At 31.8% G+C, this 19,359-nt stretch overlaps 1 protein-coding gene and 2 pseudogenes across 5 annotated transcripts; 1 reads left to right on the top strand and 2 right to left on the bottom strand.

The window, feature by feature from the left end:
* Positions 1-345: 345 nt before the first annotated feature.
* Positions 346-4,455, bottom strand: LOC149516728 (uncharacterized; annotated as a pseudogene). Its single transcript, XR_016345052.1, has 5 exons — positions 4,303-4,455; position 2,856; positions 1,748-1,843; positions 1,049-1,282; positions 346-544 (listed from the first exon to the last, which is right to left on the bottom strand). The product of XR_016345052.1 is annotated as an uncharacterized LOC149516728 (transcript).
* On the top strand, positions 4,443-8,437 carry LOC149516727 (uncharacterized; annotated as a pseudogene). Its single transcript, XR_016344878.1, has 8 exons — positions 4,443-4,477; positions 4,582-4,657; positions 4,749-4,780; positions 4,898-5,066; positions 5,346-5,533; positions 5,604-5,666; positions 5,788-6,322; positions 7,295-8,437. The product of XR_016344878.1 is annotated as an uncharacterized LOC149516727 (transcript).
* Positions 8,438-10,171: 1,734 nt separating this feature from the next.
* LOC111307669 (F-box protein SKIP8-like) lies at positions 10,172-13,717 on the bottom strand. 3 transcript variants are annotated; one of them, XM_022905771.2, is made up of 4 exons: positions 12,822-13,717; positions 11,815-12,011; positions 10,789-10,903; positions 10,528-10,669 (listed from the first exon to the last, which is right to left on the bottom strand). In XM_022905771.2, the coding sequence occupies exons 1-3, from the start codon at positions 13,287-13,289 to the stop codon at positions 10,807-10,809; spliced, it is 762 nt and encodes a 253-aa protein (XP_022761506.2). In that variant the 5' UTR covers positions 13,290-13,717; the 3' UTR covers positions 10,528-10,669; positions 10,789-10,806. The 3 variants fall into 3 exon arrangements, with proteins under 3 accessions (XP_022761489.2, XP_022761506.2, XP_022761498.2); XM_022905763.2 differs by having other exon boundaries at positions 10,530-10,669; positions 10,763-10,903; positions 12,822-13,716; XM_022905754.2 differs by lacking the exon at positions 10,789-10,903 and having other exon boundaries at positions 10,172-10,669; positions 12,822-13,696.
* Positions 13,718-19,359: the final 5,642 nt, after the last annotated feature.

Raw genomic sequence — 19,359 nt, 5'->3', positions numbered from 1 at the left:
GCCAAACTTGGCTGATGTCTCCGAGCCAGCCTTGTCTCCGTGCCTCTTTCTTCCATCTACCGACTTTTTCGGGCTATTAAATGGAATTAGTGTATTTGTGTGTTGCGACTATATGTATATTGGGATTGTTTAATTGATGTTCAAGAATCGAGGGCAAAGTTTTATCTTAGGAAAAACTACTGTAGTTAAAGATTCCCATTTCATTATGCTTTGAAAAAAATAAATAAGTTTGAAATGGCAGCCAATTTATGCTTTAACAAAATTATATTATTTGGTAGTGAATATCAGGGGTTTGCTCGCCCTCATTTCAGTTTTCACATCGACTAGGAAGGAAGACAATTCATAGGCAGCAAAGATGTGTATGTCATAATTTAACAGCTTTTCCATGTTCCGTAAGATCAAAGCAAAAAAAATGGGAAACCCATGACTAATGGTTGCACCAGGTCTGGCTTTTCTGAAATGGGGAAATGTTGCAGTTGCGGGTATACATCTCATTCTCCGCATTGATTATTTTTTAAACTTCCTTGGACCTTGCTTTTTCTGGCTGCAAGGATTCAAATTACCTTGTATAACGAGAATAGACTTCAAAAAGCCAAAACAACCAAAAAAACAGGAACACAAAGTTTGGTTGGATTAAACTTTTACTGTAACTTTAAACTAACAATAGGAGTACACAGATTAATGGAATGAGTTTGAAAAGATAATTAGAAATATGGACTGGCAACTAAATAGTATATCAGAAGCATCACATAAGTACTCAAATCAACTAGTTTCTTTGGAGGTTTGGCGGGTTAAGATGGCTATTGGTTGGAAAATACACGCATACAAGTGCAGTGCAAACGAGGCAACCAACTCAATGGATCCCCCCCCCGCCCTTTCAATAGCTGGAGGAAGCCAACTTACAGTTCAAATATACAAAGTTGAGACTTGGAATGCTTCGTTGTTCTCAAGAAAACGAATTCAGCTAAATTAACTGAAAAATTTAGAAAATCCTAGAACAATCCAATCCAGACAATCTTATCCAATACAAACTAAGAGATAGAATCACCTTGACTCAGCCTCATCAGGGGTCCCTACAGGATTTCCTCTTCCAAAGGCAACCTCATCCATGCTTTGACCACTTCGCCTATACCTACCACCAGTTGCCACAAATCCAGGACAAGGCCGGTAAGCCTTTATAGGCCACCAACCAAACCCTGGGACTATCGCAATGCCTCCATGAATCCTCCCCTCACCATCGCATCCCCTCTCCAATTCCTTTCTCCCACAGGCCTTTCAACCCCTGCGAATATGTCTCCATCTTCTTAGGTACAAATGCCAAGAGCAAATAGAAATAGATAAAAATAATCCTACTAGAGTATTTTGTCGCCATTCCTATAAATACATACATACACATAAAGCAAATCACAATTGGCAAAACAAATCAAACCAAATGAACGGGGCTTTTCCACGCCGCTATAAACTTCAAAAACTATGTCATGCTTAAAATGATTGAGGGGCGATCAAAAGAGTTTCTTTCACTCAATAACGTACTGTACTAACAATAAAGATGATTCTGTTTGTACTGCATAAGCCTAGTGTTGACTGATGCAAGAGACTAAACAGAAAAAGCGCCTTCCATCATAATTAGCCCTATGAAAGTCGAGCAGCTACAATAAAACTTCACGTCGTTTGGTTAAACTTTCATTTTACTTTACAATAGACTAAAAGTTTAAGATAACTGAACTGAAAGGAATATGCATGGTACCTGAAAGGAGGCCTCTTCAACTGCAATGGTGGCAGATTCTGATTGGACGGGAATGTCATCAGCAGCGGATAGAGAGATGATAGGCTTAAATGGGTACTGTTGTTAACCATTAAGAGTATTAAGAGTACTGTAATTATACGGATCTCAAAAGTAATAAAAATTAAAAGTATTCTTGATATTATTTACTTAGAGATTTGGAAGTTCTAAATCTCGAGATATTTATCAATTTTAATATTTTGAGTATATTTGATTCTACGATTTTTTTTTATTTTTAAAAATCTAATTAACATAAGATTAAACTAATACAACTACCAAATCATTAAAACTTAAATTTAACTACAAATTATGGAGGTTAAAGATCTCTAAGAAAAATTAAAAAAAAAAAACCCAATTTCCTAAAATGATAGGTCACTAAAAAAGGAAAGTAATAAAGCCAAAAAATTAAATTAAACATAATTAAAAGCATAATTTAAATTTGAAATTTAAGAGCATAGGGATAGAAAACAGAACCTGGAATTAGCAATAAAAAGTGAAATTAACCTAACAAAATATAAAAAGTATAATTAGCATTTTAATTTAAAAATGAACTTACTTAAAAATCCTAATCTAGCCTAAAATGTATGAAATGTGTGGAACAAAAATTAAACATGAAAATAGCATGAAAATGCATGGAATGATGTCCTAAAAATAAAAATTAAAGGTTACCTAAATGGTAAACTAAAATCCTAAATGAAATGGCCATCAATTTTCATTAAGGCATTTCATCGAACATCTAGTATACTATATATAAACTCCTCAATTAATTAACCTAAATCCTAAGACATACAACTAGAATTAAATCTAAGCTAATCTTAATGAAAATGACAAATGAAAAATGTAGAACAACACATAAAATAAATAAAATTGCTAAACACCTTAATTAAAACTAAAATGCAACCTAGCCTACTTTACTGAATGAAAATTATCTAAATCTATATGATAATATAAAAACTAATTGAACTAAATAAAAATAGACCTAAAAATGAACTAAAATGATGCATGAAAATAGGTTTGAAGACCAACCAAAAATAAAAAAATTTAAAGTGCAAAACCAAACCAAAAAATGCACACTATATGCAACCTATGACCTAAAATGCTATGCAAATTTGACCCTACCTAAGGAATTTGCAAAAATTGTTTGTCTAGCTTAAAATAGAACTAAATAATGAACCAAAAAGATGCATGGGACCCTTCCCTAAAATAGAACATAAAATACAAAAAATTAAATACAAACCAAAATACTAGAATGCATGGATACTAAGACTTATCAACTAAAATGCTTGGCAAATGTAATCCTACGTAAGGAATTTACCAAAAATGTTTTAATACCTTAAAATAGATATAAAAACAAACAAAAAAGGTACAGGAAAGCTCTGCCTAAAACTGACCAGAAAATGAGCAATACAGCTTTCAAACCGAAAGCAAAATAAAGGCCTAAAATGGAAATCTAATAAGCTAAATGCTACCTAAAACAAAAAAATTCATAAATGTAACATGAAATCTAAGCTTAGAATCTTAAAATAGACATGAAAATGAACAAAAAATATGCAGGAGAACTTCACCTAAACAAAACGCCAATTAATGCAAAATTATTTTGAAAACTAGTAAAGAAAAATGCATGGAAACCAAAACTACTCCCTAACCATTTCACCAAACAAAAACCAACATTTTTTATCACCTTATCAATGTGAAAACATTATAAAAGCATGCACTAAAAACCATAAGGCAGAACATAAAACAAAAAGAAAATTGGGAAAATTTTAAAACAAAGTGAAAGAGCATGAATTAAAAATAAAAAGAATAATCAAGTTTCTTAGACTCCCATGAGAATTTTCTCAAGCCAAGGCCACCTTGGACTATCTTCTTCTTCCAATCAAAAGCTCAAACATAAAATAAAGTAAGGCAAAAAATAGAAAGAACCAAAGCTGGGAAAAACCAACAGTCATAATGGTTTCTCGAGCCATACAAACTAGCAGTCATGCTTGACTTTTATTTTTCACTGTGTTCCTACTTGTTGACTTGCAATTTGTTCCCTTTGCTCTCTCATTCTTTGTTGATTCTCCTTAGTCAAATTTGCTTAATTTTTGGCTTTTTCTTATCATCAATTTAGCTCTAAACTCAACTTGAAGCTTTTTCAAATCAGCTTGTACAGTAAGTTCTTTCAAGCAAGCTATCTTGTATAAGAAAGGAAAGTTCCAAATGCCTTTGTTAGTGCTCATAGTTTGGGGCTTTATGGTCATGGCTTGGCATTTTTTTCTTCTTTTTCATGGGTCCATTTTCGCATGGAAATCAACTCTTCTCATCTTCCACAGGCCTTTGAATTGCCTTGCAAATTTTCTACTAGGTTTGGCCATTGCTTGCATGTTGACATTAGGTGCAGGCATGATGTTTGGTTTTTTCCTAGACATGAAATTTAGAGAATTTAGGTGTATAATCAAGCAAAATTAAATCAAGTAAGTTAAAATTTAACCAATTAAGTACATGATAATTCTAAAAAAAATAGAATTACCAGGTACTTGATGAAAGTTATGGAACCAAAAAAGATGGAGTAAGAGCGTTGAAAGAACAAGATTTGATGAGATGGTAGTGGTGATGGTGCTAAGAGAAGGACCACTGCCATTCCCTTTTGTTGAATTGCTGTGTGTTTTCACAAGAAATGGATAAAAACCATAAGCTGCAGCGTTGTAACTTGTAAGTAAAATATAAGGTCCAAAATTAGACATGGCAGAATGGTCTGATTGCCGGTGCATGTTATCTATAATTTATAATCTATCTGTAACTACATATAATGACAGTCCCCAATTGTCTATTGGGATACATCTCAACAATGTAAATAAAATTGATTGGATGGTTATATTTAGGGAAACGTTGGTTTTTTTACTGTAAAAGCAGTCTTCTCTTAGCGATGTTTATCTGTTTATGCATGAAGGCCATGTGTTTGATAACTTTCTTTATTTTTCAGGAAAATGATGATGAGAAGGAAGAAGGGCGTAAGTGAGAGGGAGAGAGGAAGGAGAGAGATTGAGAGAAAGCGAGAGGAGCTAACTTTTTAAAATTCTCATATTCCCTTGAAACTTTTATTTCTTTTTTATTTTATTCTGTTGGAATTAGAGATGGAGGGAGTGGTGGCGGCGTCACCGTCGTCGAGCACGCCACCGTATGTGATCTGGTGATTGGGAAAGAGAAAAGCTTTGGACATATGTCTTATCATTTCGCTATTAAGAATCGCTCCCTTTTTTTCTCTTTGGCGTTTTTTTACAGGTTCAAGTTTGGCAAGGAGGTCGTTTATTGGCTTAATTCTGTCGTTTCAAGTAAATAAATGTTGGATTTAAACTTGATATGTCAGATTTGGTTTTTTTTTAATTTTTCTTTTAATTTTTGACAACCAAAAAAATGAAAAACGAAGGGAAAAGGAAAGAAAAAAAAAGAAATAGGGTCTTCTTTTTTGTGCTTCAAATTTTCTTTTTGGGTTTAAACTTCAATTCAAACATTTTTTTTTTTTTGTTTTCTTTTTTATAGTTCTAGACTTGGCTAAAGGGTTTGGACTTAAGTTTCTTAGTCGAAAGCTACAGTAGCGACAGTTGCCACCTTGAATCCCAAGCAGATTGCCAAAACTCTAGCTGGTACAGCTGTGTACACAGTGAGCAACTCCAACAATGAGTTCGTGCTTATCTCTGATCCAATTGAGCCAAATCTATTGGCTTGCTTTACTTTCACCAAGAAGACGCCGAGGCATTTCTTGCTCAGGTTAGTTAAATTTTTTAAAATAAGAGCAAAGTTTGAAGCTTTGGGTTGATTTTGTTTTATTTTGTCATAGGTTTGATTAAGGAGCAGGGAGCTGAAAAGTAATGCCAAAGTTGTGCCGATTACACTTGAGCAGGCAACTCTTTTTTAAATTATTGGTTTATCATTTATTTATGGAAATAAAAACGTTACTAAAATTGAATTAGAAATAACAATATTGCTTTTTATGATTACTGGTTTTGTAAGTTATGCTATAGGTATATTCACTAAAGATTGAAGGAGTTGCATTTCATTTTCTACCTGACTCCATTCAAATAAAGAATGCATTAGAGGTTAATGTTTCTTGCAATTTGATTTTAAGGTTGATCTTAAAAAAGGACATGATATTATCCTAAAAATAGCTTAACATTGCTACTCAATGCTGTAGACTTATTTCATCTAGACTGTGTATTGCCATTTATTTCATCTAGATTGTGTATTGCCATTTTCTTAATAAGGCAATGAAGAAAAAGAAAAAAAAATAAAGGACAAAAGGTTTCAATTTTCATGTAGGTGGAAGAGAGAGATTGTTGGGTCAAGGTGTCAATTTTTATATGGACTGGATGTTGGGTACTTAGACAAGACAACAATGCTTCAAGTGGAGTTGTGACAATGATTCATTCATATTTGAATAAAGATGTTATCTTTCTTAGTTGGATAAATCTACACCATTAGCTCATAATAGTTTTTCATGTTTCCTAGCTTAAAGCTGGTGACATCAAAAGTGGGTTTGATGGAGTTCTTTTTTTTCAGGTACGATATTTTTTTTATTAAATACATATGATGTCCTTCAGAGTGGAAATATGATTAAAAGGCATTTTATGCTTGGATAATCCTGTCGTTATTGCATACAAAGCACAATGATTATTGCTTTGAAGAATTTTTATATTAAATTTGTTCTTGTTTTTGCTGGTGAAAACATTCATTAACCAAACTTGTGATGAAAATAGTTTGATTGATTTGTATTTAATTTTTAATCTTTGCATGATTGGATAACTAATTTGTCAATTTTCCCATGAATCATATTTTGATTTATCCTTTTTTTTTATTTCTTTTCTCTTTCCTTATTTGGGTGATGATCTTTATTTCTTATATACGTGAATCTTTTGTTTTCTTCAATTAGATTTGGCTTAGATCACATAAGAATCGGATTATTTTATTCTATATATAATATCATAAAGTTATCTTTAAATTGCAGATTCCTACATGATGGCTTCTTCAATTGGTGCTAATGGATTTGGCAAAACAAACTTTTTTCATGCTAACTATACTTTAATTATGTTACTTCTTATCTATTTGTTGAGTGTTGACTGGTGTTTCTTGAAACCAAATGACATTGAACTTTCTCTTTTGATTTTTATTGTAGCTATTCGTTTTGTTTTGAGTGACCTTTTTCAGAATCTGCACAGTGAAGATAGGCATGCACTATTATACGTATGTTTCATAATACATTTCTTTCAAACTATTTTGATGTGGATTTTTGTAACCACATCAATAATTAGACATTAGTGCAAATGATGATTTTGTTTCTTCTTTGGTGGAGAGTGGAAAGTTGTGGACGTACCTTAGGTTCAAGTCAATAAGTCCTTGATCTGCATAAGCAACGTTTTTAAGATGGGAAGTTATCTTTGAAAATATACTACAAAACTCTAACACGTAATTAGCTATGATATACTGAGTAAACATGTCTTTGTATGGTAATATTTAAATTGACTGCTGCTGCAGGATCGATTGAAAAGATATATGAAACCTGGTTTTACCCAATTTCTGCAGAAGTGCCCAAACTTTTTCCTGGTAAACTCCTTAACCAAACTTTCAGTAGTTGCTCCTTTCTGTTTTTCTCTCAGCTTTACTGCATTAGGGGATGTTACCACTTTTTCGAGAACAATTAATGAACTTCTGTTTATGAGATATGTTGCTGTCTGTTGTAGCATGCTTTTGAGATGAGCATTTTACACTAGCATTCCAATTATTAGTTGTTTCTCAGCTTAGTTTTTCAAAGTCGATTAAGCTTTAAATATTAATTTGCATGAAACTAAAATATAGGACCATGAAAGATGAGCAGGTGCTCTATCAGTCTTAGCCATTCAACCAGCATTAGCAAGCACCAGTGCTTTAAATGATGATTATGAACATTTTGAGCAAATCGTTGTAAATCATTCAAGCATTGAGGTAGATAAGAGTTACACCAACGTACTAATGATTAGTAATCAGACATTTCTGGTAATATGCAGATAGTCTGATAATGAAAAATGAGATATTTTTTCTGAAGAATAAAAGAGATCAATCTATGAAAACCTTTTTTTTTATAGTAAAAAAAGGGATGAAGTAGTTTCACTTGTCATAGAAAATTATAGTAACATGGAGAAATTAATCATACAGACTGTATATTAATTGACATGAAAAGTTGTAGCTACCCAAGCTGAATAGTTACAGTTTTCTATTAAGGAATTAGTATGACTTTCAATTGAGGAGTTAAAATTTTTCTAATTTCTTCATGCACAAACTTTTTCAATATTTTTCTCCTATTTATGTTATCTGCTTTCTCCTTTGATTATTAGTTTTGAAAAGTATGGAGTAAGATTGTTTTTTAGAGAGTTACAGCTCTTTGGGGTAATAAAGCGGACAAATTGATTGGCATAAAGAAAAGTAAATGAAGGCATGAATGTAAGCATAAATGCTCTTAAATTTGTTTGCAGGGAATGTCATTGGTAGCTTTTGATGCGGTTATCCTTTTGATTGAAATGGTTGATTTTGCATGGATGTGTATGGATCTTTTGTACTTTTTATTTGTTTGATTCAATTTAAAGTGAATTCTTAATGATTATAATCATTTGCTTACATAAAAAAAAATGTTGCTTGCTATAATAGATTCTGCCTTTGCGTATGTAAGTCTACCATTCTGCTAAGCAAGATCCTTTTCATTATGTTATTGGTTGCAGATTTGTGCCATGTTATCATGGTTGCATTATCCAACTTACATTAGTTGGTTTCATCCCATGGACTCAAATAATTTAGATGAGATGAGTGTTTCATTAATGGCCAGTGGAACTATTATCTATGCTTCTTCCACCTAACCCATGCATGCCTATGTTTATGACCTCAAAAAACAGTAGCTGATAAGAAGCACCTTTTACCCACAGCCTTGGTGGTTTTCACTTATCAACCCTCACCCTTCTTGAAACATTCCACATGTAAACAATTCAGCACAGTTACAGCCCCTGAGTCATAAGCTTCAACATCACTCTGATAAAACACCCATGATAAAACACCGATGAATTGAGGATGTAATAAGATTCATGGAACACTTGGGACATAACGAAAACAAGTAATAAATAACTATGATCAATATTGTTTTATTAGTAGTACTTGCCCAGTAGTCTTTGCAGATGGATCTTGGATTGCTACAGTGGAAGCCTTTGAAAGATCTCTAAAAACACCCTGCGAATCAAAAACTTCCCAAGTGAATAATCGAAGAGTAACAAACGATTATCAAAGATTATCATTTTCTAAGAGCTTGGAGTTATTCTCCACAAGTAACTATATTTCACAAGACATGACTTATCGCTTAAAGGATATATTTACTTCTGAAACACGTTAAGTAAATTAAGGTTAGGTGGTGCCAGGAACAAATTGACTGGAAGTAGAAAACTGAATTTCCAGGTTATATCTTTTAAAATTTTGATTTTATGGCATGTCCCTTCGTAAGGAGGTTATGAGATCATCATATTATCAAATCATCAGATAAGGAAAGCCTAACCTAAAGGTTTTAGAGTTAACCTTTGTGTCTGTACGTTTTTGTAACTCACATAAGGAACTGTCATGCTTGGCTTTGAATGAATTATTATCTCTTTATCATGTGTTAATACATGTTGCAGTTGATATTTCCTTTAATATTGGTTGAATTCTTTATTCTATGTATTATTAGCTCTTGATGGCATGTTACTTGGCTACAAAGTTTACTAGTATCTCTTGGGTTGATTTAAGAATTTTCTTTTCCTAAAAATGGAGCTAGGCACTTGATGTTATGTTGATTTACTCACAACATTAATGTAGTTACACATGCAATGATTTCAGTTTGAGATTGTATAAGGTTTACGAGAACTCTCTTGCTTGTATTAAATTGGAACTCCCGTTTCAATTCTCTCTTAAATGATTGCCTTTTAAAAAGCATTCTATATTGAAACTCTTTTTTTATTATTTTGTTATATTTAAATTAATATACAACTATATTTTACTCCCACAAGCGAAACTGCGAGTATTTAGCATAAGATTCTATTTCTATCGAGATTCGAACTTGGGTTGCTGGATTCAACATTTAATGTCCTGACCACTAGACCGTGGAGCCATTTAGTGAAAACTCGGACAATTTTGGCTTCTTCAACCTAGGGTGCAAACCATGAGACACTGAACAGTTTCACATCATGCAACCGGTAAACTTTACTAACATGACATTGGAGTTTATCTTAATCATTATTCAGACATTAATGATTTAGTTTTACCCCTTGGGCCACTTTTGGATCCGGCACATCATGCAACTTCTGTGAATCCAACTTCATTTCACATGTATTCATCCATGTGAAGCATTGTTGAAAGAATGAATATGTACAGCCAAAGCCAACATTATTATAATTAGTAGGCAAAGAGATAACAAAAAGACTAAAACGTTGAAGGCACCTATTTACCACAAAATACCCAAAACTGATGTGGCAAAGCCGACAAAAGATCTTTGAAAGAAATCTCAGAGAAATCTAAACAACTTGCTTTTGCTAATAAATTACTAGTGCTATGTTTTGAAGCTAGTACTAAAATTATCACTTGTATTAACTCTTCATCTTCTGTTATCCATGAACAACGTGTTGTTCCATGTCACCATCGGCAAGCATCAATGAGCTGTGATGATGCACAAGGTACCAACGTCCATGATGGAACTCAAAGACATTAGTCATGTTAAATGCACCGTTATCCATGTCAACATAGGTTTTCATAGTAACCCAAGCCATGTCGGTCAGTACCCGGGCGCGAACATCTCTAACCTGAAAATCAACCTCTTGCTCCCAATTAAATTCTAGCTGCCAACTCTGTATTACAGCATCATACCTGCATGGGAAAAGAACAATGGATCTCAGCAAAGCAAACCAGTGATATGAAGACCTAAGTCTAGGCAAAATATTAAGATGATATATTACTAACATGATGATTAGCTAATCTCAACATACTTCCGGAAAAAATCAAGGTCAAGATTTTGATAAGGGTAGGTTGAGTATTGAATATTTTTCATCACAAAACCTTCTGATGTGATGCAGGACCAAGCTTGTAACAAAACGAATAACCCTAAAGAAAAAGAAATTTACTGTTAAAAATCTTCAAATAAATATGTTTCATTCAAGTTTTTGCCATTAGTCATGATAGGCAATACATCCTCCATTTGTACAACTCAACTCTAGATGTTAGGTAATACATTCATAATTCAGTTTTACAAATTACAATCTCCCCGTCTTTTCTTAAGAAATTCTATTTGAATGTAGTTGCTTCTAACATATCCATCCTCAACATAACATCTCTAGTTCTCAGTACTCCCCATCACCTAAGGGTACCATGCCTTTTGTTTGAAGCATGAATATGTCTCATGCTTGTAGCAAAAATTAAGAGGCTCTTTTCTCATGGTAGAATTGCACTAATATGTTAAGGCAAAAGCATTGTTATTCCAAGTGAGAAAATCACTATTGCTAATAGCAAAACTCTTGTAAAAGAATTCCAATGGTGGAACCAACTAATGATTCAAGCCACTTACACTGCGATCATATAAACAACCTAAAACCATCATACAAGTTAAAGCTCTTCTTTATCTTCCAAGATTTTGGGAATCATCACAGCGTTTTCTAGACATCTTCACCAGGCAAACATCAAAAGACCAGGCCCTCATTTGACTTGCATTTAATTAACTATGCTACGTTACATCTATAAATAGTTAGGTAAGCATGTCCATGCAACTTAACCCAATCATACAGTTGGAAAGATCTACAGGAAAATGTTCAAGCAACAGGATAAAAGAATTAAAATACCGTAAACTTTATTGGGCTGGGTTCAGAGTTTGAACCCAGACCCACCTCAAGGTTAGAATCTGAATTTTAGAGCATAAGCCTGATGAAAAATGATAGAAATTACTGAAATTATAACCTTCAATCATCATAAGAACAAAAAGAAGTAAACAGCATTTCCTGATGGGAGTGAAAGCATCATACCCTGTAAAAAGTTCTCCTGATGCATGAACACACTTTACATAATCCGCATTCAGCCAAAAACGACTCATCGCTGGAAGAGACCTATCTCTGATGATGTTAAAGAATTCTGTATTAACATTCATTATGGCTCTTGTAGCTGCATAGTATGCCTTCCACCCATTAACTGGTGTTACACTATCTTGCTCCAAAGTAAAATCCTAATAAACAAAAGATTAAGGCAGAAAACTTATGCCTACAGCCCCACAATTGAGAAAGATACCAACAACCAACTCTTAAGAGAAACATGGGCGGAAACAATGGTTTAACGAAAGAACATGATCGTAAGAAAAATTGCAATCACCAGTTTACATAAAAGAATGGGCCCAAAGGTTGAAAATTGCGATTGCATGTTTTCTAAAGCCTATGAGGTGATAAACAAACTCAAACCACAAAGAAACAAAATAGAAGATACAACGACCATATAAATAGCAAAACAGGAATGAATCTCTTCCTTTACAGGACTGAGATAAGAAGACAAAAGCCTTTTTTTTCCCGCATAAAGTCAACACGCTTAATATCTGGCCACGATAACAATTCACCAAGGGAAAGAAACATACATTGTGGAAAAAAAAAAAAACACAGCTATATAGAGGAAGTTAGCAGCAAACATTAAAACAAGTACATCTGCTCATTCAAGATAAACAAACCATGCCATGATATTGTGTAGTTAGGTTCTATACTCCCAATAAACTACGAACTAAAAATAGATTAAGGCAGATTTCATACTTTCATTGGAAATGCTATAGTCAAGGAATCAAGGAAAAAAAAAATTTTTTTTAAAGAATGTCCTCTGTGAGTAGTTTTATCTTGATAATCAGTTTTTTTTTTCTCAATAATTTTACTACTTACTTAAGTGTATTTCCATTAATAGAAAATACTACATGAAATTAGACAGAGAATTCACGAAAATCAAAAAAAGCAAAGGACCCAAAAAGAGCAAAGGCAAAAAATTTGAGGAAATTGGGTACCTTGTTATAAAGCGCTTTCCAAGCATTATCATCATTAGCCGCCTTTCTCATCAGCGAATTAGTCATAGAGAGCCGGCAAAGGCTCGGATAATCCAAGTAACTGAGCGCGTGTGTTGTAATCTCCGGCACTAACTGCTCCATCATCGACGCCCCGCTCTGTTTCTCCGCCAATACCATGGAAACATCCGCCGTCACCATACTCCCTTCCGTCGTTTCAGCACTACCACCGTTCAGGAAAGCCACGGAATCGGAAGTTCCGTTGCAGCAGGAACGGTTACAGGAGGACGAAGGTGTGGCTTCTTTGTTTTCCTTTTTACCGGCTGACGTGGAGGGATCAGAGGCGTTGGATTTGTGGGGCCTATTGAAGAATGAACAGAGGGCAAGGAAGGTAAGGATGGTGATGATTGTGGCTATTATCAACGGCTTATGGGATTGTAGGGCGATGGGGAGGCTATAGGCAATTTCCATTCATAAGACATTAAAGCTTCGCCGTACATGAAATAAAACCCTAGAAATCTCCAGTGATTAAAAAATATTAAAACGCAGAAATTTTTTGGCTTTTACTTAATTTGGAGTTTTTAGTAAAAGTATTTCCCTTTTTTGAAAAAAAAATAATAATGTATAAAAATTAAAACGAAACTTCAATTTTGTTGCAGAAGGGAGAGCGGAGAGTTGTAACCGAGTAGAAGAAGGAGAAACTCAAACCAGAAATATAGGTCATCATTGGGGGATAGTTTTGTAATTGTAGTCTAAGAATTTCCTGCGACGACGTCGCTTGGGTGCACGACGTTTTCTTAGTATTTTCTCCTCACCGAACCTTTTGTTACTAGCTACTTGATAAGTGTATTTTTATTGGATATTATAATCGAAATAAAATCTTTTAAAAAGGTTGACTTACATAAAAATAAAAACTAAATTGTGTCAACCACCGTGTGAATCATTCATCAATCTTTGATCCGAGAGTTTTTTTTATATTTTTTCTTTTACTATTTATTTTCTCATTCATCAAAATTGAATAAATTTTTTTAGTTAAAAGCGCTTTTATCATATGGGAGTTTTTTTTATATTTTTTTCACTTTTATTTTGATATTAGATCATAAGCATTTTTTTTTTAGATAAATGTATAATTATTATGGTTTTAAAATAAGTGAAGTGACATGCTACGAGCAAAACAAAATGGCAAGAGTAATACTTTGTCTTAGAAGCCAAGTCAGACATAACTAAATCAACTTATTTTTCTTTTGCTATCTATTTTCCTTTTTTTTTTTTCATTTTTATAGTGACTAACAACAATAACAATACACTAAATTTTATATTACATTCATGCTTTGGAGTCGATTATATAAAAAATTAAATAAAATAATCAAATTAGATTATAATTTGAATTTTTTTGTGCTACTTATTTTTATCAATAATCACATTTTCATTTAATTCCTTAACTATCATATCATTTTTTATTATTTGCATTTATATCTTTCATGATATACCTCTAAATGTTTTGATCTCTCTTGGATCTAGAAACTCAATTCTCATAATCAATGCACAATTAAATATGTATTTCACATGTTCAAACTATCGCAAATAATCCTCTTTTATCTTTTTTTTCAACTTGGACTATCTTTCATAGATAGTGACTAAACAAGCTGCTAATGGGTGCAATACTAGAATGAAGCATGGAGTTAAATAAATCTTGCATGAAATTGGGTAGCATTTTTCTTTGCAGTTAAGTGGTTAAATTAGACACATGAAATATTCAAGTATAAAAGATTCAGTTAAATGGCTAAACATTTTAATAGGTTCACTTTCTTTTACTATTCATTTTCCCTCTTTGTGGGGGGCATATTTCTATATGCTTAAAATTCCTTTAATTTTTTCTTGCTTTCTCTTTCAATCAAGGACAAACAAAACTTTATCAAACCAAAGTCCTTAAAAAATGGGTGCCAAATCCCTTCCAAAGCTGTCAGATGTTAGATTTTCCCAGCATTCATGCATTCATTTTTCATTTTCATCTCAACAGACTTTTTAACTCTGATCATATTGACTTCATGATGAATTTCTTGTGAACATCAAATCATTATCGAATCCAAAACTTAGTTCAATTGATTTATACAATAATTTTAGTAAATTATTTAATAGAATTGAAATTCAAATTTCAATATCTATAATATATTCTCTTATTTTGAGACTGTGTCATAACCCTATTTGAAACTAGCTTGAGAATAGCAATAAAAGCAAATAAAATGCTTACAGCTAATAAACAAGTTCTTTACTCTCCTGTAAGAATGAGCAGAAATCGATTTAAATTAATTTAATCGATTGAAATCGATGAATTATGGCTAATTTGGTTTGGTCTAATCGATTTTCGGTTGTAGTCAATTTTGAGATTGATTAAATTTATCAGTTATCAGTTCTTAAAATTAATAATCAAACTGACCGAATTAATTAACTGTATAATAACTAAAGGCAAATATGTATATTTCCTTTGAAAAAAATCCTAAACTTAACTTACTTTTTCTAACCCCTATCATAACCCACCTATGCCATCCCTTTTCTACTCAACTGCATATCAGCCTCTTACATCTTTGCCTTCTTTCTTTGCTAGACTACCTCTCTACCTCTCTCGTATTTTTGCCTTTCTCACCTCTAATTTGCTACATAATATTTGTACAAGATCAAAGTTTGACAGTTGCAGAGATCTTTCTTTGCTACATAAGACTTACAGCTACCATAAGTCCCTGATAACCTTTCTCTTTACCTTTACTGTGATACTATAAACACAATGATCTTTAGTTTTTCTCTAATGAATCAATGCTAAACCCCAAACAATTAAAAAAAAAAAAACAACTTACCCATTTTGAAGCTAAGCTGACAATGATTTAAATTTCTTTTTGGTGTAGTTATTTGAGTAAAAATTAGAAAAAAAATCAAAAAGGAAAATTAAAGATTGAATATTATATTAAAAATATTTTAAAAACCAATTAATCTAAAAAGAAAAAAGCTATATGTTCTTGTTAATTTTATAACTTATTACCTTTGAAAGCTTGAATATATAATCTCCAATCAATTTTTTATAGGTTCCTGAATTATAGTACTGCACCAATAAAAATAGGCTGGTGGTTACGTTATGGGCACCTCAAGTTGAAATCTTAAACCATCCGTCCATAAGTGGATTTTTGTCTCATTGTGGTTGGAACTCAAGTCTAGAAAGTATAGTCAATGGTGTTCCAAATATTGTGTGGCCACTGTATTATTACTATTTCATTAAATATTATTATTACTTAAAAATAATAATCGTGGAACTTAAGTTTGGATATTATAGTCCATAATCACTTAAAAATGGTTGATAAATTATTTTATTAAATATTATTATTACTATAAAAAAGATTAGATAAGAATTATTACTCTTGTTTATTTCAACTTGGGGTTTAAGTCTATTGTTTAAAACTTAAGTAATTTGTTTTCTGGATAAGAATTATTTCATTTACTATGCTTGTATAAAAAAACATATATTATTATTATTTATTTCAGCTTAGGGCTTTAGTTTATTGTTCAATACTTAATTCATTTGTTTATTCTTTGGACTAAACTGATCATACAATTGATATGAATACCATCAAAATTATATCACACTTTAGTATATTTGCTTTTTTTAATTTTACCCTTATATAATTATAGAGTGTACTTTAAATACAATTCATATTTAAACAGCTCGATTAATATGAGTGCTTGTACTTTTTTTATATAATTTTACTTTTATTCATTATTTGAATATAATTTAATTATTTATTTTTTATTTTTTGGATAGAATTTGATTACTTTTTTTTTTTAAGATGTCAAACGAAATGGATGATATGACTTTAGATTCTACGCCTAATTAAACACAATTAACCTCTTGCATGCAATGAAGTAACAAAAAGTGAAGCTACAAATTCTAAAGTGACGAAACAAGCATCTAAGCCATAGTCAAAGGTATGAGACCACTTCAATAAATTTGTGAATGAGGAAGGCAATCGTAAAGCTAGGTGTAATTATAGTAATAGAGAATTTTTTACTGATCTTAAAAAAAATTGGAACCACTGTATTAAAGAATCACATGAATTATTATAAAAAGCTTCTTCAAGCTAGTGGGGATGATGGTACACAAATAGCATTGGTGTTGCCGTTAGGAGGAGTGGAATCTTTAGGCACATGAAAATTTAATCAAGATGTTATTAGAAATATGTAGCTAAAATTATTATTCTAGATGAATTACTATTTAGATTTGTGAAGGTGGTAAGGATTTAGGTATTGCACGTTAGTTGCATGTTCTAGATTTCATGTACCATCAAGATGGCCACTTGCTAAGGATTGCTATCAACTTTATATTGATGAAAAGAATCATTTGAAGTAACTGATGAAAAGAATCATTTGAAGCAATTGATGAAATCATCTTCCATAAGAGTATTTCTTACTATTGACACATGGACTTCATTACAAATAGTTAATTATATGTGTCTTACGACTCATTTCATAGACAACGATTGGAAACTAAACAAAAAGATGTAAAATTTTTATCTTATTTCTAGTCACAAAAGTGAAGCCATTGGTAAGGCAGTTGAGCAATGTTTACGTGATTAGGGATTGATAAGATTTTTACTATTATAGTTGATAATGCTAGTTTTAATGATGTTGCAATTGTATATTTGAGGAAAAAATTTAACAATGCTGGAACTAGTATTTTAGAAGGTAAATATCTTCATTTGAGATGCAATACACATATTGTTAATCTTATAGTTTGTGATGGATTGAAGAAAATGAATGAATCAATTGCTCATGTTAAAGGGGCAGTAAAATATATGAGACAACCATCTTCTAAGTTAGCCAAGTTTAAAAAGTATGTTGTGAATGAACATATTCAAAGTAAAAGTTTATTGTGTTTGGATGTTAGCAATAGATGAAATTCTACTTATTTGATGTTGGATACAGCTCAAAGTTTGAAAGGGCATTTGATACATTTGATGATCTTGATCCTTATATAGAGGTGAGTTTTTTATGGAAGATGGGGTGTCCGATCAAAATGATTAGGCAATTGTTAGAAAGTTTTGCCTTTTATTGTAATAATTTTATGATCTCACCATGAAAGTTTCAAGTACTTCTTACGTCATATCTAATATTTTTTTTGATGATATATGTGATATTTATTCCACTTTGGAAGAATGGCAATTAAATTCTAATGTTGAGTTGAATGCAATAACAAAGAGAATGAAGATAAATATGATAAGTATTAGAGAAAATGAATATGTTGGTTTATATTGCTTCTCTTCTTAATCCTTTAAAAAAACTTTCTTTTGTTGAATATTACTTCATGAAAAAATATTCTTTTGATGAAACTTCATTGATGATTAAAAAAGTATAAAAAGCAATAGAGGACTTGTTCAATGAATACAAAAGAATGTTAGATTATAAGCTTTTTTTTTTTGGATAAATGTATAATTATTATGGTTTTAAAATAAGTAAAGTGAAATACAATGAGTAAAAAAAAATGGCAAGAGTAGTATTTTATCTTGGAAGCCAAGTTAGACACAACTAAATCAGTTTTTTTTTCTTTTGCTACCTATTTTCCATTTTTTTTCATTTTTATAATGACTAACAACAACAACAATACACTAAGCCTTATATCACAATTCATACTCTAAAGTTGGTTGTATGAAAAATCAAATAAGAGAATCAAGTTAGGTTATAGTTTGAATTTTCATGCGCTACTCATTACTATCAACAATCACCTTTTCATTTAATTCCTTAACTCTTATATTATTCTTTATTACTTGTATTCATATCTTTCATGATTTACTTCAAGATGATTTGATCTCTCATAGATCTAGAAACTCAATTCTCCTAATCGATGCACAACTGAATCTATGTTTGACATGTCTAAACTATCGCAAATAGCCATCTTTCATCTTCTCTTCAATTCAAACTATCTCTCATATATAATGACTAAACAAGTTGTTAATGGGTGCAATACCAGAATAAGGCATGGAGTTCAATAAATCTTGCATGAAATTGGGTAGCATCTTTCTTTGCAGTTAAATGGCTAAATTAGACACATTAAAGATTCAAGTATGAAAGATTCAGTTAAATGGCTAAGCATTTTAATAGGTACACTTACCTTTAGTATTTATTTTTCCTCCTTATGAGGGACATATTTCTATATGCTGAAAATTCTTTCAATTTTTTCCTCCTTTCTTTTTCAGTTAAGGACAAATAAAACTTTATCAAACCAAAGTCCTTAAAAAATAGGCACCAAATCCCTTCCAAATTTGTCAAATGTTAGATTTTTGTCATCATTCATGCATTTATTTTTCATTTTCATCTCAATGTACTTTTTAACTTCGATCATGTTGACTTCAAGATGAACTTCTTGTGAACATCAAATCATTAACGAATCCAAAACTTAATTCAGTTAATTCACGCAAATCATTAACAAATCCAAAACTTAATTCAGTTAATTCATATAATTCACGTAATAATATTAGTAAATTATCTAATAGATTTAAAA

Source organism: Durio zibethinus, chromosome 9 (genome assembly GCF_047325235.1).
Source record: "Durio zibethinus cultivar Kanyao isolate XHJ-2024 chromosome 9, ASM4732523v1, whole genome shotgun sequence".
Classification (NCBI taxonomy): Eukaryota; Viridiplantae; Streptophyta; class Magnoliopsida; order Malvales; family Malvaceae; genus Durio; species Durio zibethinus.
Note: the sequence above shows the minus strand (reverse complement) of the source record. Positions and strands in the feature narration are given on the sequence as shown.

Excerpts from the sequence above, each read along its gene's own strand:
- LOC111307669 (XM_022905754.2), bottom strand. The coding sequence starts at position 13,289 with ATGGAAATTGCCTATAGCCTCCCCATCGCCCTACAATCCCATAAGCCG. Across the intron at positions 12,012-12,821 it reads GGAAAGCGCTTTATAACAAG|GATTTTACTTTGGAGCAAGA; the intron begins GTACCCAATTTC and ends TTTGTTTATTAG. Across the intron at positions 10,670-11,814 it reads TCAGGAGAACTTTTTACAGG|GTATGATGCTGTAATACAGA; the intron begins GTATGATGCTTT and ends TTTCCCATGCAG.